We start from the raw sequence: 22,371 nt of genomic DNA on the forward strand, positions 1-22,371 counted from the left end.
GACCCTTGACAGGCACACACAAACCAGAGTGACACATTCCAGGGAATGTGTGGGGAAGAGACACATTCCAGGCCCAGGAAGGAACTGAGAAGGCTTATCCTGGGGAGGGGAGTCATGCCTGTGAATGCTGAAGGGGTAAGCTAAGGGATGCCACCACTCAGGAAAGAACTTTCTAAGTCAAAGCAGTCAGAGATGGGAGTGGCTGCCTCCAGAATGAATGACCTTCCTGTCCCTGGAGGTGTGCACGTGAAAGCTGGACACCCACAGGTCAGGGGTGCTGCCAACGAAAAACCAACATGAGATGGCATATGGGTGCCTTCCAACTCTGAGAAGCTGTGGCTCTTAGGTATATGATGTCCCTGGAGTCATACAGTGGAAGCTTGGCTGCTGGGATGGAGATCAGACTCCTGGCCCCATTCTCTCAACCAACGACCATGTGTGGGGGAAAGATGAGGATAAAGTCCACCTAAGTTGACCCCAGAAAATGACTCACATGTTTAGAGTGGGGTACGGGGAAGAGGGAGGTCATCTGTCACATCCAACAAGGCTGCTGCCAGTAACCATTTCCTTCACCACTTACCACCTCGGGATCTAACCCCTTTGAACCCAGCTCATGGCCCATCAAGAGCTACTTTGGCAGAGCCAAAGCTACTTTTGGCCAGAGCCAGCTAGCCAATCCCTCCTTAATGCCTTCCTCCACTCCCTTCCACTAAAAGTTCTAGTCCAGCCACTTGATGTCCCTCTCAGGCACTCTTCCAGACACAGGGACACCACTGTACCACCTCCCCTTCACATCTCAAGCCCCTCTCACCAAGTCAACATCAAAAGGCTCCTTGGGAGTTCTAGAAGTCTCTGGGCTGGCTCTCCTGGGTACAGCTGCATCTGGAGAACACAGAGAATGGACAGTAGGTCAGAGACATCCCAGTGAGGGGCATCCTGGCCAGGAACAGTGACAGAGAGGAGTTCCTGTGGCTTTCTCTGGACCCCCATTCTCCAGGGCATCTCTGTGGAGGGGCTGGCAGTTGGAAGGAACGCTCCCTTGGCTGCAGTAGGCCTGAACCCACCAAAAGGGAGAAAGGGGTAGCAAACTCCAAACCCCAGGTGTACATTTCTCCATCTCTAAGTCAACAGCAAGGCAAAATGCAGACAACCATTTCTGCTCACTGATTCCTATAGGGTGAGAGCTCCATGATACTCTTCCTGACCTACTGCCTGGCTTTTATTAAATCTAGTGTAAAAATTTCTCATGCTTCAGACTAAAATAACTCTTCCTTCTGTCACTGACCAGTTACGTTATCCAAAGCAACCTGCTTAAACTTCGGGGTTATTTCCCAGATATGGGGAAATACTCACTGCTTAGGTGGAGAAGGCACAAGTTCCTGCTCACTCTAGATCATACCTTTATGAGCCAAAGTTCATCAGCTCCAGGAGGAGTGAGTGAGCTCTCCATTACTGACTCCTGCCCAGATAACTTTGGATTCTCCCTCCCCTTTCCCAGGAAGAGCACCCTATACCACTTGCTCAGAGCTCTGATTCCAGCTTAGAGATTTAGTCAAAAAGCCCTGAAGGCAATCTTGTGCCCTCCCCTCCTCCCCCTACTCATTTTGAAAGACTGGCACAGAGCTGCTTCACTTCCTGGACTCTGATGCAAGGCCAAGCACTGTGTCATTCTCCAGCTCCCAAGCGCCCAGTACTAGGCAGAGTCCATAGAGGTTGGCAGCTGGTCTAGTGGCAGGTCATCCCAGGGGCAAGGTTTTGAACAAGCATCCAATCACTCTCCAGAGGTTTTCTTAGCCCCCAGGTTCCAGCTGTCTTCTCTATTGCTGGGAACAGGGGGCTGAAGAGAACCTCCTGGAGAGGGCCAAAATGATACCAGGTTGGGTTCTCAGGTGTGCAGTCTGTCAACTTCCACATGTTCCCTGAGTCACAGCTATTTCATAGGGTCCTATATATTAGCAAAATGTGCCCTCTTGGGGTACCTGCAACCCATGGGCATGGACTCCTCTCCCCTTTATTCTGCACTCTGGAACTTAATACCTGCGGAAATCCAAAGGATTTAATCGAAATTCAGTTTCCTTTTCTGTCAAATGGAGATGATCTTTTCTGCCTCGACTTCCCCAGGAGGCAGCAGCAAGGCATAAATCCTCAAATGACCAGAGCTTACCTGTTCCATGGGTGATGCAAGAGATGAGGTCCTGTACGCGCACCTTGAACTCCTCAAAGCAGTCAGTGCGCAGGGTAGCTTGCGGGCTCTGGGGCTCCTCCTGGCGCAGGCGGCTGAGTGCCTTGTGCACGAAGTCGTGCATGTCCAGAACCTCCTGGTCGGAGGCGTAGCGCTTCATCCTCTGTACCAGTGCACCGCCAGTGCGGATGCGTTGCAGCACAGCATCCAGGCGACCAAGCTGGCAGGCCATCTCTTCGTAATCTCGCTGGTACCGTTCATTCACTGCCTCCAGCAGCTCGCGCTCCTGTGCCAGCACGTGGGCTACCACTTGGCGCACTCGAGTGCTGATCAGCTCCTCTGTATCTGCGCGCGCGCGACCCAGCTGGCCAATGGCTGAGCGCATCTGTGCGTGCGCGGCGCTGAAGGTACTGTCCTGCTCCTGCAGTGCCTGTGTCATAGCGTCCAACTCCTCCTGCCGCTGCTGGATCTCCGCACTGATGTCGCACTTGAGGTCGCTGTGGTCTCTGTCCAGGAGCGCGCAGGAGCAGCACAGTGGCTTGGAGCAGCCTCGGCAGTAAATGCTGTGGACACACAAGTCCATCCCCGGGTTAAGGCGCTCCTGCCATTTTCCCTTTAAATTTTCATTATTAAATTCCTATTCCAAAACTACCAAACTTTGCAACATGACATGTTTTTAGATTCGTCCTTTTCCCAATTCAGTGTTAATAGTTATGTTGACAGAACCTAAACTACCGATAAAACAACAGTCTTTTAAAAGTTACTACAGTAACAATTTCTCCATCCATGCAAAGATGCAAAATTATACAAAAAAAAATAAAGTAATAATCTCCTTCCACCATTTCTAAACTTCCCCACCTCTGAGGCACCAGGTAAGCATGATAGGATGCATCCTTCCCTCCTTTCTCCACTCAACTCACCTTACACAAATGCCCTGGCTGCTGCTGCTTGTAGAATTTTAAGGACTGGACAGAAATCATCCCATTTAACCTATGCAAGAGCCCTCCAGGTGAGAATTATCATTATCCTTGTTACACAAAAGAAAAAACCCAAACAGATATCTAAACAATTTGGAGAGTTGCTGAGTGTTCTTTAAAAAAATGAAGCCAGGCTAGGTCCAGTGGCAACACCTGTAATCCCAGCCAATGGACAGGCTGAGGCAGGTGGATGGATCACTTGGGCCTAGGAGTTGGAGGCCAGGCCTGGCAACATTGCAAGATTCTGTCTCAAAACAAAAACAAGATTATGCTACATCATCACTTTGTAACTTTTTCCTTTAGTTTTCCATTTAGGACATTTCTCTAGTTCTATAGGAGTTGATCTAATATATTCTCATATTCTCTCTTTCTTTCTCTCCCTCTTTCAGTACTGGTGATTGAATGCAGGGGTGTTTGACCACTGAGTTACATCCTGAGTCCTTTTTATTTTTAATTTGGGGACAGGGTGTCACTAAATTGAAGAGGTGGCCTCTGAACTTGCAATCTTCCTGCCTCAGCCTCCCAAGTCTCTGGGATTACAGGTACATGTTACCACACCCAGTTCGTATTCTCTTTAACGGATCCACCATTTTCCAGATAGACAATGGGTTCAGTCATTCTCCTTTTGACAGACATTCTGTGACTTCCTGTTTGTGAATTTTCTCTTTCCTTCCTTTTTCTTTTTCCAATATGAACAATGATTTAATAATATCCATGTTATTAAATGTTTTACACACTTCTGTTTCTATGAAATAAAGTACAAATAAGAGGATTGCTACATCAAAGAGTGTATATTTGTAATATTCTATGTACTTTATATATTTAATTAATATTTAGTTTGTGAGATAATGGCTATGTTAATTAGGAGGATTTAGCCATTTCACAATGTATACATATTTCAAAACATCATTGTGTACACCATAAATATATACATTTTTTATCCATTTAATATATATGTATTTTTTTTAGCTAGCAGACACTTTCATAGATTTTTACCATATTAATTAATCCTCCTATCAAACCTGTGAATGTTACTTTACATGTGGTAGGGACTTTGAAGGTGTGACTGAATTAGGAATCCTGAGATAGATTATCTGGGTGGATCCAATGTAATCCCAAGAGTCATTATAAAGGAAAGAGGAGGGAGGCAGGAAAGTGAGAGAAGATGTGATGGGAGCAGAGGCTGGAGGGATGCTATGCTGCTGGCTCTGAGGATGGAAGGGGTCATGTACCAAGGAATTCAAGCAGCTTCTAGAAGCTGGGAAAGGCAAGGAAAATAATTCTCCCCAAGAGTCGCCTAAAAGGAACAAAGCCCTGCTGGCCCTTTAATCTCAGACTCATTTGATTCATTCTGATCTCCAGATGGACAAGATAATACATCTTTAAGATAATACATTTTTAAGTCCCAAAATTTGTGGCAAAATGAATTTTGTTATAGAAGCCATATGAAATTAATATAAAATCCCAGGCAGGAAGGCTAAGTTCATGCCTTTAACAACTGCAATGTTGCTTCTTCAGATATTGCCAGGAAAAATATTGTTAGCTAATTTCCCAGAAATATTGCTGTAATTTGCTCACACCAACAATGGTAAGAAAAAGTCAGCCCACCTGAGACCAGGAAAAGGGTCTTATCTGGGGCTACTTTGGCTTAAATTACCAAGATCAAATTTTTCTGGAACTACTAACAGCTTGCTGACGAGCCTGACTCCTGACTCATGGCACCAGGCACTGGTCCTCAGCTTCACCAGCTCTCAAAGTTCCCAAGCCACCCTAGGTGGTCAAGTCTCAGGGCTTGATCCTCCTGACCAAACACTGGAGACTTATTCCAGGCCAACAGAGGCTTCTGGAGAACAGAGTGTGGGAGAGAGGAATAGGTGTTGTCAATGGATCATAGGTGTTTAGCTCCTCCAGCCTTGGGAAATCTGATCTAAGTAAGACAGATCGTCACTCAGAGACAGGGTCTATGACTAAGGTAAGCAGCACCTGGAGCAGAGATAGGACTGGGTAGATGTGGGTCTGATGCTAACTCTATGCCCTTGGCCACCCACCCCCTAGAGCCCCCAGCCTTCTGATAAGACTTTGCAGCCCTCTGATAAGAAGTGCAGACTTTGAACTGGAGTGACCCATCCAGGAGCTCCCCTCAGGACCAGGAATGACCTTCTTAGTTAACTGACCTTAGTCATCCAAGGGACACTCACTGAGTCAATACTGTGTGCTTGGCAAAATGGGGGAGACCATAAGTGAGGCAGGCACCTGCCCACAGGGAGCACCTCAGCAAGAACCCAAACCCAACACACACATAGGGGAAGGTCTCTTTGGAAAGGCAAATAACTTACTTGTTCCTGGAATATTCAAAAGAATAAACAATTGCTCAGCAAAGTGGCTAGATTGTAATAGAATTAACAGAGGGTTGCGGTGGGGGCGGGGTGGTGGTGGTGGGGGATGGTGCTTAATTCTATCCCAGCAAAGCAAATGGAAAAAAATATAGGGGCTGGGAGTGCAGCTCAGGGGTAAAGTGCCTGCCTGGCATGTGCAAGGTCCTGGGCTCAATCCCAGCGCTGAAAAAGAGAAAGAAAAGAAAAGAATGGGGGAAGGTGCATGGTCCCATTCACAACAGCAATACCCCTCCACAAAAAACTACAAAATACCTAGACATAATCCTAACATGATATGAAGAAAATGACAAAAAACCACTGAAAGACTAAAAAAATCCAGAAAAGTATAACAAGGTCCCAATTAGAGATACCAAATAGTATAAGATTAACTCTCAAGTTAATATAAAGAATTAAAGCAATTTTAGTCCAATTGCAAATGAGATTTTGATACTGAGTCAAATGAATGGATAAACAGCAAATAGCTAAAAATTTTCTGAAAAATCAGAATAAGGAATGGGACTTTTCTTAGTTAAAAGACACTTTATATAACTGCCATTATTAAAAGAGTGTTGCTAGGTGTAGTGGCACATGCTTGTAGTCCCACCTACTTGGGAGGCTAAGGCAGGAGGATCAGTGTAGCCCATGAGTTTAAGATCAGACTGGACAACATGGCAAGACCTCATCTCAAAAACAAGCAAACAAAAACAACAACAAAAAAGAACACGGTACTCAAACAGCATCCCAAATTAAAGGGATTTTCAAGAATGGGAACCAGGAAAACTGGCTGGCACTGGGGGAGAGGGGGCAGGAACCAAATGACAGACTTGCTTCTTTCTTCACATGCAGATATATTTCCAATGGATTTTGGAGTTAAAATGAGAAAAACAACATGTGAAGGAGAAATTGTAGTCAACTCTTTGTCTCATGATGGTAAAGAACTTAAAATTGCCCAAGAAATGGAAGAATCATACAACCCACAGATGCTACTGCCTAAAAATTCAAAACTATACTTTTTTTTTTGCAAAGACATTCATGATTTATGTAATGCCATAAGAAGGCAAGTTATATGACATTAAGTGTTGTTCATTTTGTTTTAGATGATGACAGGAGACTACAAGAAGGGAAAAGTCTATGGTAATACAGTGGGAGTGATCTCTTCTCCTTCCACTCCTTTTCACCAATTTAGATCTTCCAAAAGTTTCTATAACCAATTCTAAGCCAAGGAATTTGGACTTTAAATAGGAGGCAATAAAGAACCCTCAAAGAATATCCCATGTAGGCATTACAACAAAGCTTTCTCTCCTTCCCTGGAATATAGTTTTGCTTATCCCTTTATGACTGTTCAATGAATTTCCAACCTTGTTAATATTTTAATAGAAGACTTGACAAGTTTTCTGGGTTCTCAGCTTCCCCATCCTAAAGTTCCCATGTCTAAACTGCCACACCAGGGCCACGAACAGCAGAAAAGGTATGAATTCCAGAGGAGACAGCTGGAACTGAATCTGAGCTCTCCTAGTCCCTAGCTGACTCTTTGAGCAAAGTCTCTCTGAATCCTAATTTCTCCACCTGCAAAACAAGAATGATAATGCTTCCCTCATAGACTATCATGAGGACAAATTCAGGCTGGTATATATGATGTGCCCAGCACAATGCCAGTACACACTGGGCATTCTGGAGCTATCAAGGAAGAGGGGGCAGTAGCCACACACATACATGGTGGAGGTAGCCCTGATGCTGAAGGGTGAACCTCTCCAGCTCAGACAGTAAAGAGACAGCACCACTGAATGTGTTCCCTCGGCTGTCCCCTTCCCAGCATACTCATGTCATTCCGGTTCAGTCACACTTCCTGCTGGAGACAAAGGAACAGGTCATCTCTGCTGTTTTAGAAAACAGGTAACTAGAATACAGGCAGAAAAAGCGCTATGAAAATAGAATGGTGGAGCTGGCACCAGAGCAGGACGCCAGGGAAGGGCCTGGTTTGCCTGAATGGCCCCCCAATCCTCCACCTCCACACGGCAACTTGGAGCTTTCACTTTGGTGAAGTAGCAAAGGAGCAACTCTTTTGGAAATTCAGATAAATACAGAGCAATTAAAGAAACCCATCAGTCATTTACACAGTAGTATGAATATTTAACCAGAACAATTTCATGCTATCTCTTTGGTGCCAAGATATGAGGAAACAAGATTTCTAAAGCCAGAGAGAGTCATTCTAGAACCTGGATTATTTTAGAAGAGTGAACACATTGTTTCTACTGACCTCCCCCCAACTACTCATTGTTTTTTATTATTATTGTTGTTTTGTTTTTGTTTTTGGTACTGGGGATTGAACCCGGGAGCTCTTAATCTCTGAGCCACATCCTCAGCCCTTTTTATTTTTAATTTTGAGACAGGATTTTGCTAAATTGCCAAGGCTGACCTTGAACTTGAGATATTCCTGTGTCACCTCCAGAGTTGCTGGGATTAACAAGCAGGTGCCAGTGTGGTTGGGTATTCATTGGTTTTGAGAAGGTGAGGGAGAGACAAGAAAGCCTGAGAACTCAGAGAGGAAAACACAAGAAGTTAGAGAAGCAACAAGGAAATAAGTGAGAGAAGGAAGCACTTTCTCTTTTGCATATCTTATGCTGCCCCTGCACACAAGAATGAGGAAGAGAAAGTTCACTTATTCTGTAAGTAGCAGGTATGTTGCTGCATGCAGTCCTGCTCCTCTTCCCTTCATTAGGGCAGTGAGTGGCACTACCATTTGGCAGTCACTCAAGCCAGGGACCACAGGGTCATCCCAATGGATGCTGGATCACTTCAAAAAATGATTCATCATTAAGTGTCCTGGGTGAAAACTTTTAAAAATTATGGGAATGGGAATATAGCACAGTGTACAGCACTTGTCTTGCATGTATAAGGCCCTGGGTTCAATCCCTACCCAGAAAAAAAAAATTTTAAGTGATGAATCACCACTTCATGAAGGCAAGAGCCTGGGGTGCAAAGATGGTAAAGTCAGAATTCTGGCTCCTCAACCTGTCACATCAGTTCCCACTATTGCTGCCTTTGTTCTTGCCTTGATCATTGCTCATCTCCCAGGGCACCATCTTATACTTGGCCTTCTTGCCTTGGTCTCTCCAATCCCAATCTACTTTCCTTAGTCATCAACATGGAATTTTTTTTGGCAGGGGGAGTACCAGGGATTGAAGTTAGGGGTACTCGACCTCTGAACCACATCCCCAGCCCTATTTTGCATTTTATTTAGAGACAGGGTCTCACTCAGTTGCTTAGCACCTTGTTTTTGCTGAGGTTGGCTTTGAACTCATGATCCTCCTGCTTAAGCCTCCCAAATCGCTGGGATTACAGGCATGCACCACTGTGCCCAGCTCAACATGGAATTTTAAAAGCATGATTATTACCATCAGAAGCAGAGGTGATAGCAATATCACCCCTTACAATCAAAATTGTGTCTGTCATATCTGTTATATGCTAAGAAAGGAAATTCAATTTTTGGAAGAAAGTTAGATCACCTGGGGAAATTCATTGACTTTCCTAACAATACACCACAATTATATAGTATTAAATGCAGGCAAACATTAACATAATATGGATTTGCCAGCCAGTAAACGTTGTAAGAAATAAAACAAAGCTTATTACCTAGAAAATACAGTGATTACTGTTATTTTTACTTAAATCTGATTTGCTTTCAGTAAGTGAAATGTCCAAAGAGATGGGAATAGCTAAAATAATCAGTCAATTAAAGGTAAGCACAAGTAAAAAGATATTTCATGTTTAAGGTAACAATAACACAACACTATAGTAGGCAAGTAACATAACGGTTAAAAACAGTTCCATTTAGTTGTGCCAATCTTGAAGTACCTCACCAACCCTAAAAGCTTTGGCAGAACATATCCCTAGTGTAAAATCTGGATAGCAAGAATTTGTTACAAAATTCGATTACTAAGTTAATCATTAAATGTTAACTGAATCCAGTAATGTAGAAAATAGGCAGTAACTCTGTATGTGACATAAATAATTCTGATATTCTCAAGTACTTTTAGAAAAATGTGTGCTTGCGGTGCAAGCACAAGGCCCTGGGTTCGATCCCCAGCACCCCAAAGAAAAAAAGAAAAATGTGCAGAAAATTATTCTTATATAGCTTTGATTGTATATGGTGTTCTGATATTGGTTACTCATTCAATAGTCGTTAAATAAATAAGTTCCCTCAAATTGTAGTAATATAAATGTTAGTTTACTAATCTGAAAACACTTAAATCAACAAAACAATTGTAATACTAGTGGTAATAATCCAAGAAAAAGAAAGCAATGAGAAGGAAGAAAACAAAGTCAGAGGAGGAGGAGTAACAACAAATTTCATTGAAGGAACAGAATTTTTAGATTGAAGGAGCATTCTGTATTCCAGAATAATTTGATATGAAATGCTTAACACCAAGACAACTTAGTTAATTAATAAATTTCAAGAATTTATTAGATTTCAAGACAGAAAAAGCAAATCAGTTTGGCCTCAGCCCTCTGTTCATGAACATTAGATGATCAAAGACAGTGTATCAGTGTCTACAAAGAAAAGACTGTGACCCACGACTATTATACCCAGCCAAGATGCCATTCAAGTGTAAGAGTAAGCAGAGACATTCTCAGCACCAAGAGACGCAAGGAACTCAGAACACAGAAGACCTTCTTGAAGAAACTGCTTGTTGATAGCATCCATTCAAAGAAGAGCTCAACTGGAATAGAGAATTTGGGGGCCAGAGATGTAGCTCAATTGTGGACTACCTGCCTAGAATGGGTGAGGCCCTGAGTTTGATCCCCAGCACTGAAAAATTAAAATAAATAAATAAATAAATAAATATAAACAAAATTTGCAAAAAGCAAGGTTAAGATGAAAGAACCAGTGCCAACTGTTATAGCCCTTTTTACATGGACCCAAAACTAGAAGAGTGGGAACTGAATATTCCTGATCTTTCATAGCCAAGATTCTGTTACTACTGTTTAATATGGAAGCATTTCATTGAAAACAAACTAACATACTTAATGTCTTAGTATTTTTTGTTATTAATCTTAGAGGGATCTTTTAAGATTTGTTTTGAGGTGCTGGGGACTCACATATGCTAGGCAAGGGCTCTACCACTGAGCCCCAAGAAAGATATTTAAGAAGATATATCTTTGAAGCTTGGCAAGTCTATTTTTCTTTTCTTTTCTTTTCTTTTCTTTTCTTTTTTGGGGGGGAGGATTGAACCCAGGGGCTTGTAACCACTGAGTCACATCTCCAGCCCTTTTTATTTTTTATTTTGAGATGGGGTCTCAATAAGTTACTAGGGCCTCACTAAGTTGCTGAGGCTGACTTTGAACTTGTGATCCTCCTGCCTCAGCCTCCAGGGTCACTGGGTTACAGGAGTAAGTCTAATTTTACATTAGTTCTTTTTCTTCTGTTAAATTCAAAGAAAATTAAATTTCACATTGCTTAAACAGAAAGCTTACTTTTAATAATACAAGTTGAAGGGAAAACACAGTCTTGAGTTCTAAAGAATGAGGAGCAGAATTCTTTCTGCAATTCAGCCCCTATTGCTTGTTGCAGGAGCCTAAAGGTAGAGGCCAGCATGAGCGAAACAGGTGCACCTTGCAGCCTGTTCTCTGCAAGCTCTCCTTGTGGGGTAGCTCCTTGACCTCTCACCTCCTTTGTACAATGGAAATAATTTTCTTCCCCTACAATCCTGTAGGAGGGTGCTGAAATTAAGATAGCACACGGAAAACATCTCAAAAGACAGGATCTTGCTCTACTGTGTAAAGAAGGAAGGTGTAATCCAACCAGAACAGTCCATTCCCTGGCCCCATTGGAAAGGGGCTGCCCAGGTCCCCAGGGGGAGTCAGGGTGCTTTGCCTGAGGCTGGCTTCAAATATATCCCCTGTAATCTACATACCTGGAGTACTTTTCCTTTGCAGTAGTCATTTTTCTTAAGACATATTAAAGGCGCATTCTATATTCTGGCATCATTATGGAATTGGACTTCCCTTCAGGGAGACACACACTCCTAATTCTTGGTCCAAGAACTTTTTGGGAGCATATGATTTGGGCATAAGCCAACCTGAGTGTCCCCCAGCAGCCTGAGCAGTCTTTCAAGGAGAGAACCTGATCCAATTGCAGACACATTGAAACTTGAAATTCAAGGAGAGATTCTCACTGTCTTCCTCTGGATTTGAGATTGAGGGTGTATAGCTTCTGGCAGAAAGCCAAGTCACAAAAAATTCAGAGAACTTCACCCTGGGACATGATCAGAATATCCAATTGGGTCAGGTAAGAGACCAGCTCATCCTTATTCACTTGTATGTCACCCACCATTCATGTTTTTGTTTAAGCCACTAACTTAAAATATTTCTCACTAATTTAAATGATTTATTATCATCAAAACTCACAGAAACTAACAAACCTCTTCAACATACAGCTCAATGACTAGAAAACCTCTTCAACATATAGCTCAATACTGACTCTTTTACCAAGGTTTTCCTAATTCTCCACCTAATTAAGTGCAAGGTCTTCCTTCTTAAAATTGCTGTGGCACTTCATCTGCACCTGTGGGTCCTTGACATGCAGCACAGAACTGTGCATATACAACTTATCCACGGACTGAAGCTCTCTGTAGATTCAGACTCCAAGGACACCAATTCCCATTCATCCAGCAACAGCCATCCCAACACCAGGCATGGAGAGATACCTCATACATGATTGCTTAATGGCTGGCTGGGCAAATGGACTGATGTAATTCCAGTTAGCTTAATTTTATCAGTTCAGAATCAACTGCTAATTTCAATCTTGTGTTCAACGCTCTTCTAAAATGTCCAAGGCCTCCATACCTAAGCAGTGGGGCCCATACCCACAGCTGGAAAAGGAGAGATCAGTCTCCATGAGAACTGAGACAGGGCCCCTAGTCCTAACCCTGATCTTGGCTTAAATTCATTGCTTTTTTCTCTAAAATATCAAAAAGGACTGGTGGATGGAGCCCCTTTTATCCACATATTATTCTACCAAATGGAACTTTGAGGTTCCTTTATGAAAAGGAAAATAGTTGCTCTTGCTCTAAAACCAAGTCCCTCAAGTAAGTTCAACAGAAAAATCTGGAAAAGAGTCATTTATTGTTCTTCCGTCTTGCTGCCCAGCTTCTCCCAGCAGCCCTTCTTCTACCATGTGGTGTTTCTCATGGATCAAGAAGCAGTCCTGGTATCACCATCCCCAGTAAGATGAAATTTACTCAGCACTGCACGTGGGGCATAAGGCAGGGCTGGGACTGAGGCAGGGCAGCAAGACGCCCAGGGTGCAAACTTTAGGGCAATGCTCACTGTAGGTTCATGAGGGCAAGGCAGGTGAGGGCCTCCTTAGAGCTCGCACCTTCAACAGCAGGTTGGCTCCATCAGTCCTACCCCACTGGCATCTGTCTTTTCTTTCCTTCTTTCTCTGCCATACTGGGGATACTCAGGAGCTACTGAGCTACATCCCCAGCCCTTTTCATCTCTCCTTTCTTTTTTCCTACACTCGCCCTTTTCATTTTGGGACAGGATTTCCTTAAGTTGCCTACGCTGGCCTTGAACTTGAAATCCTCCTGCGTCAGCCTCCCAAGACACTGGGCTTACAGGCACACATCACCACGCCCAGCCAGCATCTGTCTCTTCCAACTCCTCTTTAGCCAGCAGCCCAGCTCTTCCTTGCTTTGTCAGCAGTTTTGCCACTGAATGTCATTGACCTCTGTCCTGACCCCTGCCTGAGGTTGTCTGGATGCCTTTTAATCACCTGTTGCCAATCACTGTAGCTTCTGGTCTTTGGAACTTTCTCCCACTTATGATCTGGCACAGTTCTTAAACTCGATTAATAGATCTTTTGTTTTCTCCATTGAAATACAATCCAAGTTCTAGGCTTTGATGCCCCTGGATTAATTCCCCTATCCCAACGGACCAAGTTTTAGACATAGAGGGACCTCAGCTCCACCTGCAGTCCTAGGCACAGACCACTATTGGTGAAAGCCCCCTCACTCCCAGCCAGTGCTTCCCAGGGCTCCCTGTGGTCCTGCATGCCCTGGTAATACGAGACACCGACCTTCCCTCCACCCTTCCATCTCTGCCATCTTACAGGCCTCATCCCTAACTCCAAATGGGGCTCCTTTTCTCCTGTCCAGATTCTTCAGCTTCAGTTTCTGAATATACTCAAAATATGGTGTAAATCCCATCAAAATCTTTGTGGAATGGGGTGAAATATAAATAAGTATGCAATTAAATAAATAAATAGTGATCTCTCTGCTCCTAAAGTTGCCCCATTGAGTCAAAGTAGCAGAGTACAGGGAGAGGATTTAGCCATGCACTCCCTCCTCAACACCCATCAGTGGGATTCATGCAGTAATCTACCGGATATCCACTGGTAAGACAAGGGCACGTGCATGAGAAAGGGGTAAGCTGAGCACGTCCAGTATTCTGGAAATTGCAGGTTAGAGTCCTAACTCCTTCCAAGCCCTGTCTGATCCCAGTTCACTGTTTTTGTCCCTGTTCTCATGTAAACCCCATTATCACCGTTCCAGAGATGCAGACTCACCAGTGCCTCTGCCTTGCACACATAGCCCCTCTTCTCTGTCACCTGTCTTTCCTTACACAGCATGCCGAGTGTGACATCTTCTTGGAAGGCTGGGCACATGTCTTTTCTGGGGTCACTGGCTGTTGTGCCTGCCTGCCTTCTTCCGCTGTGCTCCCACAGTTGCCTGAACACACACTGGATGTCAGCATGTGCTGGTCAAGGGTTACTGCCACATAACCCCTCTATGAAAACACAGGCACAACGGTCAGCAAGTGACAGAGGCTTCCTCATGCCACTCTGAAGTCTTGATTGTTCATTGCCAATTTGGTTCTTCTACCACATGGTAACCTCACAGAGGGCCAAGTTTCACTCTAGCTGTTCATATTTATACCCCATTTATCACCTAGCAGAGAACATGCCACAAAGTAGGTGTGACACGAACATGTGCTAAGAGAATAGGCTCCACAAGCATGTTGATCAAATGCCAGCAGCCAGAGGTTACCCCCACACCCACACCAGTCCTGGGTTTAAAGCCACCTCTTGGACTGCTCCCCAGTATGGGCCCCAAGTCAGCTCAGTAGCAAATGATGGGGTGGTTTATTACTGACTTGAGATCAGAAGGCAGTTGTGGGTAATTCATGGAACTGAGGTTTTGCAAAGAAATATTGAGTTTTCCCTATAACTACTGGTAAATAGTCAAACAGTGAGCTGGGAGTATATGTGCATGGTCTGTAAACAACATGGCCAGGTTTTTTTTATAACCATCCTCCTTGCTCAAGGGACAAGAATCCTGCCTTCTTGCTGGCTGGACCAGCCTTGTCCAGTGTAGCGGGTCAAAACATGCCACTTTGGCCCACTATTATTCTGAGCTGGAGGCAAATGAGAAACAACAGATACAGAAAACAGCCTTCCCAAAGCTTCCTTTATATGAAAAAAGCAGAAACTTCTGGGACATGAGGGCTGCTATAAATCTCCTCTCTCAGGGAAGGTTTATGGTCATGACGAAGATAGAAAGTTGGCACCAAGACGGGCCGCACAAACAACCCGCACTCCTTTCGTTTCCATGTTTACCTTCCTGCAGTTGCCACCTTGGAAATCTTTTCTTTCTTTCTTATTTTTTCTTTCTTTTTTTTTTTTTTGTTGTTGTTTGTTTTTTTGGTACCGGGGATTGAGTCCCGTGGTGCTTAACCACTCAGCACATTCCCAGCCCTTTTTTATATTTTATTTAGAGACAGGGTCTCACTAAGTTGCTTTAGAACCTCGCTAAATTGCTGAGGCTGGCTTTGAATTTTTGATCCTCCTGCCTCAAACTCCTGAGCCGCTAGGATTACACTGCACTGGCCCTTTTCTTTCATCTTATCACTTCTTTAAAACTTTGTTTTTCTTTTGTTAAGGTGCTATATAAGTCGAAATTCTAACCGACTCTTATTCCTGGATACTCCCGTGCATAAGAACAATATACAAGCTAATAAACTTGGCTTTTTCTTGATTATTTGTCTTTTGTTGATCTAATTTCAGGGCCTCAGCAGGAGAACCTAAAATGGATAAAGACTTTCCTCCCCTCCACTGGGGACAAATACACCTACTCCTCCAGTGGACATGGGACTACTTATAAGCCGAGTCCATCTGGGGCTCTGGGAACAGCTCTGGCCTCACTGCAGGGGAAGGAAGAGTAAACTGTGCTGTTTGCAATTGCTGCCAGCCCACATCAGCTGCCAATACTGAACAATCTGAATGTCAATCTTTATGTACATGGTCATGACCCAGGACCTACACAGAAACCAGCAGTCAAAATGGAAGACCTGACAGAGTAAGTCTCTCAGCCCCCAGTGAGAAAGGGATGACATAGGAAACAAAACTTTGGTACATGCTGACTTTTTTTTTTCCCAGAAACAAAACTTTGGTATGTGCTGACTTTTTTTTTTAGTACACTGAGAAAACAAGAAGAGGCTGTCAAGGAAAAGCATCCTGAGAACACTAAGCTCTTCTGGCAATTAAAAAACAAAACAAAACATGATTGCTGGGGAATAAAAACAACCCCACCCAGGTAATAAAACACTGAAAAATGTCTACAGGAAAAAAAAGGAGTTGATGAATTAGAAAATCAGTTCAAGGAGCTCTCTGAGAATCTGTGCGGAAAAAGGCAAAGTGATGGAATCTATAGGAAGAAAAAAGGAAGATGATATACAGGATGGATTTGGAGTTCCAAATATAATGATGTACGGTAATATCCATCCATATAATGATAGTAGTAAAAATCAAAACAAATAGGGAATTCATATATAAAACAATAGAAGACAAATTTACTGAGCTGAAGACTTGAGTGTTCAGATCAACAATGGTCACGGAGGATTACTGGAAGAAGAGAAAGACCTGTACCCAATACACCTTATCAATGATTTCCAAGAAGAAACAATTATATAAGGATCCTTAGCAAGCAAAAAACAGACTACTGGTAGAGGAAAAATAATTAGAATTACTCATCTGAAACACCAGAGGCTAGAAATTTATGAAGCAATGTTTACATTTTCCAAGATGTAAGAATTGTGATTGCAACCCCAGAATTTTACAGCAAGCTAAAATTTCCTTTATGTGTGACAGCAAAATAAGGACATGCAAATTAAGACACTTAAGGTCCCAAAATAAAATAACTAAATTACTTGATGTTATAGTATTCCAGCCAATCACATTAAATATTTCAATAAAGGGGAAGACAAAGAAAGAGAGAGAGAGAGGGGCGGGGAAAGAAAGAAAAAGAGACAGATATACTAGAGAAAAAAATGTGAGCAATGAAACCAATTAAATCTAAGGTTATGACTAATTATAATGTGATTATGAAGCTTAATAATTGTTAAAATGGATATTTAAAATAGAAAAGGCAATAATCTGGAACCACAAGTTAACATTATTTCAACTCAGTATGAAAGTGGGAAGGGAAAGATAGGAAAAGAAGAAGTATGCTAAAGGTTTTATCTTGGCTGGAAGAAAAGTCATATTTTACTCTTCATAGTGACAGACAAAATAGGTCTAATGTGTGTGTACCTATACATGTATGTGTATGTGAATATATATGTGTGTATATATAGAATCTACTTGTAAGCCAGGTGCAGTGACACATGCCTGTAATCCCAGCAACTTGGGAGGCTGAGGCAGGAGGATGGCAAGTTCAAGACCAGCTTCAGCAATTTAGCTAGACCCTGTCTTAAAATTAAAAATAAATAAATAGGGCTGAAGATGTAGCTCAGTGTTAAAGCACCGCTAGGTTTAATTCCAGTACCACATACACAAAAACCCTACTTCTACACATACATATCATGTGCACACATTCAGTCAGCCCTCTGTATACACAAGTTTTATATCTGTGGATTCAACCAATCACAGATCAAAAGTAGTTTTAAAAATTACATCTGCACTGAACATATACAGGCTTTTAAAAAAATTATCCCCTAAATAATATAGTATAACAACTATTTAAATAACACTCACACTGTATAAGAATATATAGGTAGTATAAGTGACCTAGAGGTGACTTAAAGTACATGGCAGGAAGTGTCTTTGGGGGTGGGGGGGCAGGGACGGAGGAGTCCTGTGACCAATTTCCCTTGAAATGCCAACGAGGGAACATATTATCATATCCAAAAATATGAAAACTTACAAATTCATTAAAAGATATTAGTATAAAATGTATAAGAAAACCTGACAAATCACACACATTTCATTCAAAATTGATTACATTTACAGCCTAGCACAGTGGTACATGCTTGTAATTCCAGCTATTTGGTGGGATGAGGCAGGAGGATTGCTAGTAGGTCAGCCTGGGCAACTTAATGAGACCCTGTCTCAGAATAAAAATTTAAGAAAGTCTGGGGATGTGCTTCATTGATAGAGTACTTGCCTAATAAATGCAAGATCTTAGGTTCCATTCCCAATACCACAAAAATCTTTATGATTACATTTACGAATACAGATAATAGCCTAAATAAAATATTACTAAATAGGAACTAGCTGTGAATTAAAATAATAGAATATCATGATCAAGTAGGGTTTTTCCTTTTGGTAATTAAAAAATGGTCAACATAAAGAAATACATCGATTTTAATTTTCAAAGTAAAAAGTGAAAGGACACCCTCGCAGAGTCCCAAATGACATCTATTCCTAAGGTAAAAATGAAAACTACTGGGGTTCAGGACGTGTCTCAGTGATAGAACATTTGCCTAGCAAGAGCCAGGCCTGGGTTTGATCCTCAACCTGCAAAAAACAATAACAAAAACAAAAGAATAGTAATAACAAAATTCTTAGTAAACAAGGAACAAAAAATAAATTTCTTTTTTTTTGGCGGGGAGTATCGGGGATTAAACTCAGGGGCACTCAACCACTAATCCATATCTCTAGCCCTATTTTGTATTTTATTTAGTGAGAGGGTCTCACTGAGTTGCTTAGTGCCTTGCTTTTGCAAGGCCAGCTTTGAACTCTTAATCCTCCTGCCTCAGCCTCCCAAAAGTAAATTTCTTAATGTGATTTTAAGAAATTTTCTAAGGATGTCAACAATAAACATCATACTTAAGAAAACATTAGAAACTTTCTCATTAAAGATAGGAACAAGATTAAGTTGCCTTTGCTAATCACTATTGTGCAATATTGTTCTGATGGTTCTGGACAATGAAACAAAGCTATAGAAAGTGGCAACATGTATAAGTACCCAGAAAATGAAAAACCCTACAACTTTCAGATGATATCATTGTTTACTTAGACTGTCCAAGCAAATCAATTGAAAAACTTAATAGAGCAAATAAAATAACTCATTGATGGCTGAATATTAATATATATAAGTTAGGATTAGTTAGGACTAATCATAATCAGTTATAAATTATAATATAAAATGATCTCACTATTGAGTATTACAAATTATAAGTTCAAGACCTATGTAACTAAAACTATAAAATCTAAAAGAAATAACCAGAGACGAGGTAAATTATCCCCAGATTTAATGCAATTTCAATTGAAAGTTTTGAAGAATGGGAAAAAGCACAGAAAGAGCATGGACAGTCACATTGGCACAGAACAGATTTATAGACAAACTCATGACTACATGGGCATTTAGTATAAGATTTAAAAGGGCATTTGAGATCAATGGGCAGAATGACTATCTGATAAATGCAGTGGGGAGAACTGGTTTTCCATTTGGAGCTGGGCACGGTGGTGCATGCCTCTAATCCCAGCAGCTTGGGAGACTAAGGTAGAGGATTGCAAGTTCAAAGTCAGCCTCAGCAACTTAACAAGACCCTATCTCAAAATAAAATATAAAAAGGGGCTAGGGATGTGGTTCAGTGGTTAAGCACCCCTGGGTTCCATCCCTGATTAAAAAAAAGAAAGAAAGAAAAAATTCCATTTGGAGAGAAAAACAAAGTAATGATTCTTATACCATGCACAAAAATAAAATCCATATAAATTAAAGACTGAATTATAAAAACAAAACCATGAAATTATTATTTATTTATTTTTGTGGTGCTGGGGCACTGAAGTACACCCCCAGCACCTAAACCATGAAATTACTGAAATAGAATATAGGAGAACATTTTTAACATTGGCATGGTGGCAGGGGGAGATCTTTCCTGAGATGCATAAAAGCCAGACATCATGAAGAAAGAAATGGACAAATTTGACTACTTAATACTAAGGGCTTATCTGAAACACTATACTGTGTACTAAATGAAATGACAAAGGTGAATGATGGGAAAATATATTTGCAGTATAACAGCTTCTTACACAAATAAAGGGACTAATTCCTCCAAGGGGTGGGGGGGCAGGCAAAGGAGCTAAATAAACAACTCACAATGTTGCTTATTTAGGAAATAAACAGAGGAAACCCACAGGGCTAATAAACAGAGGTGGGGGGAACCACTCAACCAAAACGATCAGCAAAGAAATGCAAATTAATATTATAAGCTGTTCAGGAAAGGGGGACAGGTAGTGCTCTGCAATAAATTCAGCCGATATTGCAGATTATCAGCAAAGTACAGTAGTTTTCAATGTGTCAGAATGAACAAAGAATAACTTCCCATTGCACGTGCTCCCCAAGAACTAATACAGTACATACTAGGAAGAACCCTATATAAACTATCTATTCCAGTGGTCAAAAGTTCATTTAATGTATGCTATCTTATTGGTTAAAAGGGAGGGAAACAATACCTTATAAGACTACCCTGGGCTGGGGATATAGCTCAGTTGGTAGAGTTCTTGCCTCACAAGCACAAGGCCCTGGGTTCAATCCCTAGTATCAAAAAAAAAAAAAAAAAAAAGACTACTCTACCTGCATATATGTTCACATAGAAACTGCAAAGAAACATTCAAAACTAGTAACAAGAACGATCACAGATGGAGGGAGGGAGAAGAGATGGAAATTAGGCAGACAGGAATAGAATGGAGATGGTGCAAATTATTTGTGAACCATATAAATGTATTACCTCTTCAAAAATGAAATGAGTACCTGCTATTTAATAAAAATAATTATATGTGGATTTGGCATTTTTTTGTTTGTTTGTTTGTTTTTTCTTTTCATGTATACATTCACAGAAAGCACAGCCCAGCGTTAGGATTTGGACTTTTCAGATAGAAACAAATAACTGTGTCTGATCCTAGAACCCAGCCTTATTGAGATTCCCTGTTGGCACTTTATGGAAAATTCCATTATAAGACTTTCTAAAGGGTAGTTTGGTAGTATATTTTTTAGTGTAAAAACGTAAAATTTTTATACTCCACCTATCAGTGGTCCTTCTAAATATTTATCCTAAAAAACGACGGATAAGGGTGCAATGATGCTTCAGCAGCATTATTTACTGTGGGCGTGGGGTTGGAAACTTCACTATCCACCCACGTGGCAACTTATTGTAAAAACTGGTGTCATTGCCACAGAGCCTGCAGGTCCTTGGACCACATTTTGAACTGCGAAGCCCTAAAAGCTCCTTGTCTGCCTTGTGTGACTCTTTTCATCTTTGCTCTACCCACGGGGCCACCCACCCAGGGCTGTACACTCACCTAGTCAGCGCAGGGGTGCGGTGGTTGGGGTTGGAGCAGAAGATGTTATTGGACTTGCGCGTGCCATCCAGGAACTCACGAGCGGACTGGCTGCGGAGCTCAGCCAGGGGTCGAGCCTCGTGCTTGAGGAACCACTGATGTGCCTCAAAGCATTTGGCACAGAGGAGCTGCTCACACTCGAAGCACCAGAAGTCAGCTGGCTCTCTGCAGCGGGTGCAAGCCGCCTGCACATCCAGGATCTGCCTGTACATGGACAGGCGCCGCTGCAAGCTCTCAAAGAATACGTTATCCAGGGCCGGAGAGTCAGCGCCCTGGGGCTGGGGTGCCTGGCAGATAGGGCACTGCAGGCCCGGCGCCTCCAAGCATCCTGAGCACAGTGTATGCAAGCAAGGCAGCAGCTTGGGGCACTTGGCTTGTGCCTGGCATCCCTGGCAGTGCAGGAACTGGAACTCTTCTTCCATGGACTGCTGGAGAACCAAAGAAGGAAGGTGAGGCCAGAAGTCCCAGGAGTCCCCGCCCACTGGCCACCAGCCCATTCTGTTGGAAGTCAGAGTGGGACCTCACATTCCATTCCAGGCAGTCATTTAATGATGCAAAATCCTGGCTTATCAGCATCCCAACTTCCCCATTTACTCAAGTTTTCCAAATCTCATCATACAATCTACTTTCCCATCAGACATAGTATTAGGCCCTGGCATATAAGAATGCGTAGAATACATCCTTGCCTTCAGTGAACTCAGTTTAGATGGTGAATATACTAAGCACCAACCTCTTTGTAAAATACTTAACACAGTTTGGGGGGAGGCTCAAAAAGTTAATCACAGAATTATCATATGACCCAGCAATTCCACTCCTAGATATATGCCTGAAAAAGACCTGGAAACAAAGATTCAAACACATATTTGTACACTAATGTACAGAATAGCATTAGTCACAATACCAAAAGGGAACAACCCAAGTGTTCATTAATAGATGAATGAATAAACTGTGTGGTCTACAACACAATGGAATATTATTCGGCCTTAAAAAGAAATGAAATTCTGATATCTGCAACAACATGGATGAACCTTGAGGGCATTACATTAAATGAAATAAGCCAGACACAAAAGGAGAAACACTGAGAGATTCCACTTATATAAAATATCCAGAATAATCAAGTTCATAGAGAAAAAGGTAAATTAGAAGTTATCAGGGAACAAGGAGTTATTGCTTAAAGGGTACAGGTATACGTGGTGATGAAAAAGTTCTGGAAAT

General features: G+C 42.1%; 1 protein-coding gene across 9 annotated transcripts in view; it reads right to left on the reverse strand.

Moving 5' to 3' along the window:
• Pml (PML nuclear body scaffold) overlaps positions 1-22,371 on the reverse strand; it is a 41,973-nt gene that overhangs the window by 18,452 nt on the left and 1,150 nt on the right. For 5 of the 9 annotated variants that reach the window (XM_047540603.1, XM_047540598.1, XM_047540600.1 and 2 more), the window contains exons 2-4: positions 21,118-21,581; positions 2,165-2,745; positions 812-882 (exon numbers count right to left, since the gene is read on the reverse strand). In XM_047540603.1, the coding sequence (XP_047396559.1) occupies positions 812-882; positions 2,165-2,745; positions 21,118-21,581 (1,116 nt within the window). Of the gene's footprint in view, positions 1-811; positions 883-2,164; positions 2,746-21,117; positions 21,585-22,371 lie in introns of all 9 variants that reach the window. The other 4 variants (XM_047540602.1, XM_047540599.1, XM_047540597.1 and 1 more) reach the window with 1 other exon arrangement.

Source organism: Sciurus carolinensis, chromosome 2 (assembly GCF_902686445.1).
Source record: "Sciurus carolinensis chromosome 2, mSciCar1.2, whole genome shotgun sequence".
NCBI classification, from domain to species: Eukaryota; Metazoa; Chordata; class Mammalia; order Rodentia; family Sciuridae; genus Sciurus; species Sciurus carolinensis.